The following is a 7005-nucleotide window of genomic DNA, read 5'->3' as shown; positions in this document are numbered from 1 at the left end:
GGAGGGAGGGAGGGGAGGGGAGGGGAGGGAGGGAGGGAGGGGCGGGCACCTGGTCGAGTTCGTAGATGCGGCATTGCTCGCAATAGACGATGCCGTCGGGTCGCGATTCCGTGAAGGCCTTCTCGTCCTTGTAGTAGGAGAGGAAGTTGTCCTGCAGCACGAAGTACCTGCGACGCCGCACACCCACACGCCCCTTCGACTCAGCTCATCGATCGCCCACGCCCACGCCCACGCCCACGCCCACCACCCACCGCCAAAGGCCACACGCGCGCGGGGAGAGAGACGAGCCATGCGAGCGAGCGAGCGAACGGGATGCGCGGCTGTACCTCTTCTTCCACTTGCTGGTGCCCAGCACGGCGGATTTCTCCAGCTTGTAGAGGTAGCCCTTCTTCTGCACCTTGGCCAGCATGCCCTGCACCTTACGCATCTGCGCTATCCTGGCCCTTTCGGCCTCGTCTAGCATCCTCTCCTTCTCCTCCTGCGCCCTTCGTAGCGCTGCACACACGACACGACACGCCACACACGACACGCACACACAACACAACACAACACACACACACACACACACAGAGAGAGAGAGAGAGACGGCGCAACGAGTGAAGGAGTCAGGAGCGTGTGTTTGTAAGCCTCGACGTGCGCCACCGGCATCCCGATCGCGAGGGAGTGGCGGGCGGGCGGGCGGGAGGCGAAGGGGAGGTGGGCAAGTACCGTCGGCCTTCTCTCGGCCGGCCTGGGTGAGCGAGGTGGCCATAAGTTCCTTGAGCTGGTCGAGCTCCTCCTCGAGGTCCTTGATGCGCTGCAGCAGGAGCGTCTTCTCCTCATCGGCCTCAGCCCTGCGCCAATTGGTCGGTGAGTGAGCCGGGAGGATGACATGTGTGTGAATGGGGGCACACAACACACATGGGCTGACCACGAGCAAATAATAATAATAATAATAATAATAATAATAATAGAACAGAACAGAATAAACGTGCTGCTGCTGCTGCTGCTGCTGAGAGGTGGTGCGTCGTGAGCTTGGGGTGGGGGTGGGGGTGGCGTACCTGGTTTCTTCGAGCTCGGCGCGGGTCTCGTCGAGTTCCTGTTCGGCCGACTGGCGAGCCTCGCGCTCCTCCTCGAGCTGGCGGCGGAGCTCCGCGTTTTCGGCCTTGAGCCGCCGGATCTCCTCCTCGAGCTCCTCGATCCGTCGTCTTTCGGCGGCCAGTTGCGCCTGGAGCTCCTTCTGCACCTGCTCGGCCTTCTGGATGGTGGCGGCCAGCTCGTCGCGCGTGGCACGCAGCTGGGCTTCCGTTTCTTGGCGCAGCTTCTGCTGTTCGGCCAGCTGCTGTGACAGCTGCGCGATCTGCTGCTCGTGTCGCTCCTGCGCCTCCCGCAGGTCCGCCCGCGCGTTCTCCAGGTCACGAGCGAGCTTCTCACTGGAGGGAGTCACGCACCGCACGATCACGCAGCATGCACGTGTGAGAACACACACCATGGGGGGGAGGGGCGGGGCGGGCCACGGCGGCGGTGTGGGTGGGCGGGTGGGCGACGACGAACCGATGGGCGGTCTCATCGGCGAGGCGCGAGGAGAGTTCGTGCTTGTCGCGGGAGAGGGTCTCGACCTCGAGGGCGAGGCGGTCCTTTTCGGAGCGCTCGGAGGCGAGGGAGGCCTCGAGCTGCTCGCGCTGGCGGGCGAGGGAGTCGCGGTCCTGGAGGGCCTCGGCCAGTCGGCCGCTGAGCTCGCTGGCCTCCTTGGACTTGGCCTCGAAATCGCGGGCCAGCCGGTCGGCCCGCTCGGCGAGGTCCGATTTTTCGCCGGACACCTGCGCGAGGCTCTGCTCCACGCTCCCCAGGCGCTCCTGCAGCTTACAGATCTGCTTCTCCTCCTCCGTGGGACCCATCTGCGGGTACTGCGTGAAGAGCGTGGCCACGAAGGCCAGGTTGAGGCGCGGGTTCCCGTTCACGATCTCCTTGGGCGTGATGAACTTGAGACACCCGATCCGCTCCGCAAACTACGCCACCACACCCCACACACACACAACACACAAGCCGGCCCGCGAGGAGAAGGAGGAGGAGAAAGGAGGAGGAAAGAATGATTGAGTGCCCCACAGTCCCACGGGAGAGACGCGCGCCACACGCACGGCCGATCGATCGCGCGCGCGCAGTGCAGGCGGCGGCGGCGAGGAGGAGGTGTAGTGCTACGCACCTGGCAGACCACTTCGGCGCGCTTGAGTGGATCGGAGAGGGCGAGCGCAGCTTGGACCTCGTGCTTCGGGCACTTCTCGGGCTCCAGCTGCGACAGCAGCGTCAAGTACAGCTCCGAGTCCTGCGTCGTCGGGCCGCCGCCGCCACATCACGTCACGTCACACGAATTGGGAGGGTAAGTGAGGGGCGGGCGGCCGGTCCGTCCACACGCCACACACACACACACACACACACACGACGGACCTGGAGGTCGCGGGACCAGTTGGAGAGGGTGCGCGGGGAGTCGGCGTTGGCGAGGTGGAAGTTGAACCAGCGGAAGAGCATCTGCTCGGGAGGGATGTCGATGAAGCCCTCGCCCTTGGAGAGGTTGGCGGCGACGAGGGCCAGGAGGTTCTTCTTGATGATTTGCCACATGAGGCCCAGCGCGAGGTGAGGCGTTCCCTCGAGGAGGTCCTTGCCGCCGATGTTGACCACACTGCAGCCGAGCTTGGCAGCCGCCTGGATGCACAAGTCGTGGTTCTCGTTCTTTTCGTAGGGGTTGGCCGCCCTCAGGTTGAGCTTGGCCTCGTTGATGGTGTTCGGGAATCCCGAATTGATTAATTTACTGTTACGCATGCACGCGCATATGCAACGCACACGCACGACCGCCAGCCAGCCCAACGCACGCCCCCCATACCACTTTAGAATGCTGCCCTTTCGCGCGCGCCCATTTCACACACCCGCGCCAAATGCCTCGCGCTGGAGTGGGCGCGCACCAGAGAATGATGCCCTTGGAGACCGCCGCGAAGATGTCCTGGTTGCGCGGATTGATGGGCAGCGTCGTTTGGAGGTCGGGATCGTCCTTGAGGGTGGAATTAATAAATTCTACATAGCCCTGCCTTTCTTCATCGCTGAAAGAATGGATGGCACCGCCGGCAGACACCTCCCTCGTGATCTTTTTGGGTCGCTTGTGCTCGCTCGCGAACACCTGTGTCCAGCCCGCGGCATTTGGAGGGGTTAGACTACAACCGGGGGGGGGGGGATTGTCGGGGCCGCGCCGTAAAGACGGGGACTTAGGAGTGGGAGGGCCGTGGGGACCTTGGCCAAGTCGGCAAAGGGGAGCGTAGGGGCGGTGTGGGCCAGAAGCGCATCGAGAAAGCCGTTGGCGTTGCCGAATCTCTCGCCCAGCTTGTTCGCCACCTCGCGCGCAAAGTCGTTGGGGGCGGTGCCCTTGTTCAAAGCGCCCTCTCTGGCCTTGTCAAAGTGCTGGAACACCCGGATGAGGTCCTCCACCTCGGAGAAGCTGAGTTGTGCCTTCACATCGGCCGGGAGGGCCTCGAAGTAGCTGAAGCTCATGTTTCTGTTATTCTCTCTCTCTCTCTCCTTCTCCTCAACTCGTCGAACCCGCGCTCCGGCTCGTGGAGATGTTTGGGTCGAGTTGTGCTGTTGTGTAAAATGTGGCGGGTCTTGGGCGCGTGGCGGCGTGGCTCAGAAAAGTGCACCTCGCGGGGGTGGGCCTGCTGTCTCTAATTAGACCAACCGCACTCATTTCGCCCCCCCCCCGCCAATTCCTCGAGGCTATTTTTTTTTCCCTCCACGCGGAGGACCAACGGAACCGAAAAAATGATTGTTGTTGCTGCTGGGGACAACCTTTGCAGCCTTTGCGGCGCGAAGGAGCTCTCACTCTCACACAAGATGATCTGCCGTCACCGACGTCAGGCCCAGCTTCTGCGTTTCCTCGAGGAGAGCCTTGTAGCAAAAGATGTATTGCTCCTGCACACCCACGCTCAGCTGGGCGTGCCCGCGCCAGGGGGGGAAGGGGCGGCGCACCTTCGTCTGGACCATGCCCACGCGCTGTTCCCTCATCCGCAGCACCGTCTGCAGCACGTTGAACTCCGGGGGCTCGTCGGGCTTTTCCTTGAGGTGTAAGTGCAGCTTCTCCAGGGTACTGTGCACTGTGCAAAAAGTGCCCGTGCGCCCAATGCCCGCACTACGTGGCACGGCGCACCACCGCCACGGGGGGGGGTAGCAGAGGGAGGGTTCAGCGTCACCACGAAGAACAAGAAGAGCACCACCACCGCGCCATGGGGTTATGGGATCGCGCTCTCTCGCTCTCTCTACCAGAAGGGTGGGGTCGTAGTACCTGCAATGGACTACGATTGGAGATTGTTCCGCGCGCACTCTGTCCACCTGGGAGAGACGGCGGAGAGGTGAGGCGCGGGAGCGGCCAACGGGGGGGAGGGGTTCGGAGCGCAAGGCGCAGCGCTACCTTGTGTAGGATCTTGCGGAAGGCGGCGGCACTTTCTGGGAGGCCGTGATCGGGCCAGTCCAGGTACTGGTAATGCTTGATCTCTCTTCGGTCGCCCTGTTCTCAACAGGGGAGGAGTTGGTAACACTCGGCACGCACGCGTTTCTGGTTGGGGGGGGGGCAAGAGAGGGGTACGGTGTCGGGGTGGTGCAGCTCCAATGTTCGCTCCACGAGTCGGTTCTCGAACGTCTTTTCCTCGCTCACCAGAGTCACCCGCAGGGTGTCGAACGTGAAAGCGTTCCCGGGCTCCAGTGGCCAGTAGTGTGTACATTTTATCTGGCGCGGCGCGGCGTGGTGAGGTGCCATGAGAGGCAACACAGGCTGGGTCAAAGCGCATGTGGCACACACACACACAGCCGAGCAGCCAGAGACTTACCTTGTCATTTTCCACCTCTTTGGTAAGCATTACAATTACATTGGAGCCCGTCTCGCTAATCATCCTCCAAAAGTCCTCCACCGTTTCTTGCAGTGGCCCCTGGGTAGTGATGTATGCCCGCTCGCTGCCGGGAATCAATCCCTGTGGTTTTTGCCAAATTGAGGAATCCAAGAGGAGGGGCACATCGCAATCGAGGGTGGCCATTACGCACGTCTACCCAGTTCGCATTGATGTAGTCGGAGCCTTCGGCATGATTTTTTGGTCTAAGCTTGACTCGTGTCTTCTCAACTGGAGCAGTAGACGCGGTCTGTCAGTTGGAAGGATGACGGCCGGCGGCTCGGAGGAGGGGAGGGGCTACGCACGAGGAAGGACGTTGGAGTAGCGGTTTTTTCCACGATTGATAGGCTTGATGGCGCTGTCATAGTCTCCAAAAAAGGAATCTGACTCACTTTTCTTCTCCACATACTGCAGGGTTGAAAGACCGAGGGGTTGGGTCAGGCCTTCGGCCTGGCGTTGAGGTCGATTTCAAATTGGAGAGAGAGCAACATACGTTGAATTCGAGGTCAAAACCATCGCCATGCTGCGTGCGCTGCTTTACCCTGCTTATGTGAAGACCCAGATCTCGTACGGGAAGGCCAAGGTCGCCCTCATCGAGGGGTCGGCAACCCTCTTCCGCTTGCATTGATTCCCTTTTTGTAATGGCACTTTTTCCCTTTCCCTTTCCCTTTTCTTTCGTTTCTTCCCGCGGGAAAGAAGGTACGCCGCGTATGTACAAAACAAGCAGTGGTGGTGGTTCCGACGGGCTCACTGTGCGGTAGCGCCAAACTCTCCGCTGGCTGCCCACACTTGACTGAGCGCAACTGCAGCCTGCACGAGGAAAGATCATCATCGTCGTCATCATCATGTCACGATGCTGGTGGGGCAGTTTGGTGCGCGCGTACCTTGACCATCTCGCTTTGAAGGGCAGTGCGATAGACCTCCTTGTTGCCGACATACAGGAAACCAAGCGAGACCACAGTTACTGCCAAAAAGAGGACTGGACGACAAGAAGAGAAGAAGGAGAAGAGAAGAAGAAGAAGGAAGACCTCAGCGAACACCACCAACCACCACCCAACGGATCGCATACGTACCAGCGCTGAACATCCATGACTCGTCATCCACGGCACCAGGCTCGCCTGCGTGGCCTCTTCCTCCATCGTGAATATCTTCACGAGACCGAACGTCGGACCGGGCACCGATCGACGTCTCGCGCCAGTCATCAGCATGGCCGCTGCCGTTAAGCTCTTCTTCCACCTGCAGCAAACTGGCGATGTCTTGCTCTGAGGACACACAGCAACACACACCACAGCGCGAACAATTAGACATGTTTGCACCAGAGCGCCATGCTTCCACAGCTGGAGCTCGTACCGGAGCGGTATTCGTTGAATGAGTGAGTCTTGAGCTTATAGTGGTCGTAGTCGCGGAGGCTGGTGGCCGAGCAGGCCGACTCGACTTCCTCGCGTAGGGACGAAGGGCGGCCCTCCCGTTCCTTTCCTTTCTCCGTGTGGCAGCCGTCCCGATCTTCGTCCGTATGCGACGGGCCTCCCGCCCAACTGCGGCAGTCCTCGGCGGAGTCCTGAGGGAGGGCGCCCTTGGCAATGCTTGACATGACGCCTTCAGCCAGACTCAGGCTGTCCCGCTCGCGGTTGGCTTGTATGGCCTCCCGCAAGGCCTCCTGCAGAGGTACATAAGCGCATATTGCCGCGAGGGTGGCCTGCACTTGCGGCGCAAAGCCAGCCCTACCCACATCGAACCCCCAGCGAGAAAGCGCACCAGTCATTACGATCGTGGTGAGGTCAGCATTAGGATTCGTAGAGGGAAAAGGGTGAATAGAAACTTGGGGGGGGGGGCAAAAAGGGCAGGAGGCACGAACTCACGCACAACTGCAGCAAGCTGTTCGGGCCTAAGGGTTGGAAGATCGGTTGTGCTCTCGTTAGAGGAGGAGCTGGATGTATGGAGCAGCGCCTGCTGCGACGACGCATCCTGGGACCGGCTTGCTGGGACCAGTGCCGTGGCAGGACGCGGTACACCACCTGCGGTTATAGCAGAAGAGAGCTCCTTGGAGAGCTTGGGGATCGTGCGGCGCGCTTTGTTGGTGACGCTCATAGTTGGTGATGCTCTA

At 61.0% G+C, this 7005-nt stretch overlaps 3 protein-coding genes across 3 annotated transcripts in view; all 3 read right to left on the bottom strand.

Annotated features, from left to right (window-relative positions):
• Positions 1-3516, bottom strand: part of ACA1_191880 (calponin domain containing protein) — a gene marked incomplete at both ends in the record, with an annotated part of 3811 nt that extends 295 nt beyond the window's left edge. The window contains 9 exons of the mRNA XM_004336433.1: positions 50-167; positions 327-495; positions 709-833; positions 1041-1412; positions 1534-1988; positions 2183-2302; positions 2425-2785; positions 2901-3148; positions 3259-3516. Coding sequence (XP_004336481.1) covers positions 50-167; positions 327-495; positions 709-833; positions 1041-1412; positions 1534-1988; positions 2183-2302; positions 2425-2785; positions 2901-3148; positions 3259-3516 — 2226 coding nt within the window. The remainder of the gene's footprint in view (positions 1-49; positions 168-326; positions 496-708; positions 834-1040; positions 1413-1533; positions 1989-2182; positions 2303-2424; positions 2786-2900; positions 3149-3258) is intronic.
• Positions 3517-3846: 330 nt separating this feature from the next.
• Positions 3847-4907, bottom strand: ACA1_191870 (Proteintyrosine phosphatase; the record flags this gene model as incomplete). The annotated part of the gene is made up of 6 exons (XM_004336432.1): positions 3847-3951; positions 3991-4108; positions 4304-4350; positions 4430-4525; positions 4604-4744; positions 4845-4907. The coding sequence occupies 6 exons, from the start codon at positions 4905-4907 to the stop codon at positions 3847-3849; spliced, it is 570 nt and encodes a 189-aa protein (XP_004336480.1).
• A 741-nt stretch (positions 4908-5648) lies between these two features.
• Positions 5649-6663, bottom strand: ACA1_191860 (uncharacterized protein; the record flags this gene model as incomplete). Its single annotated transcript, XM_004336431.1, has 4 exons — positions 5649-5711; positions 5786-5865; positions 5975-6163; positions 6252-6663. 4 exons carry the CDS (start codon positions 6661-6663, stop codon positions 5649-5651), a joined length of 744 nt encoding a protein of 247 aa, XP_004336479.1.
• Between the last annotated feature and the right edge of the window lie 342 nt (positions 6664-7005).

This window comes from Acanthamoeba castellanii (genome assembly GCF_000313135.1).
Source record: "Acanthamoeba castellanii str. Neff unplaced genomic scaffold scf7180000084749, whole genome shotgun sequence".
In the NCBI taxonomy this organism is placed as follows: Eukaryota; Discosea; order Longamoebia; family Acanthamoebidae; genus Acanthamoeba; species Acanthamoeba castellanii.
Note: the sequence above shows the minus strand (reverse complement) of the source record. Positions and strands in the feature narration are given on the sequence as shown.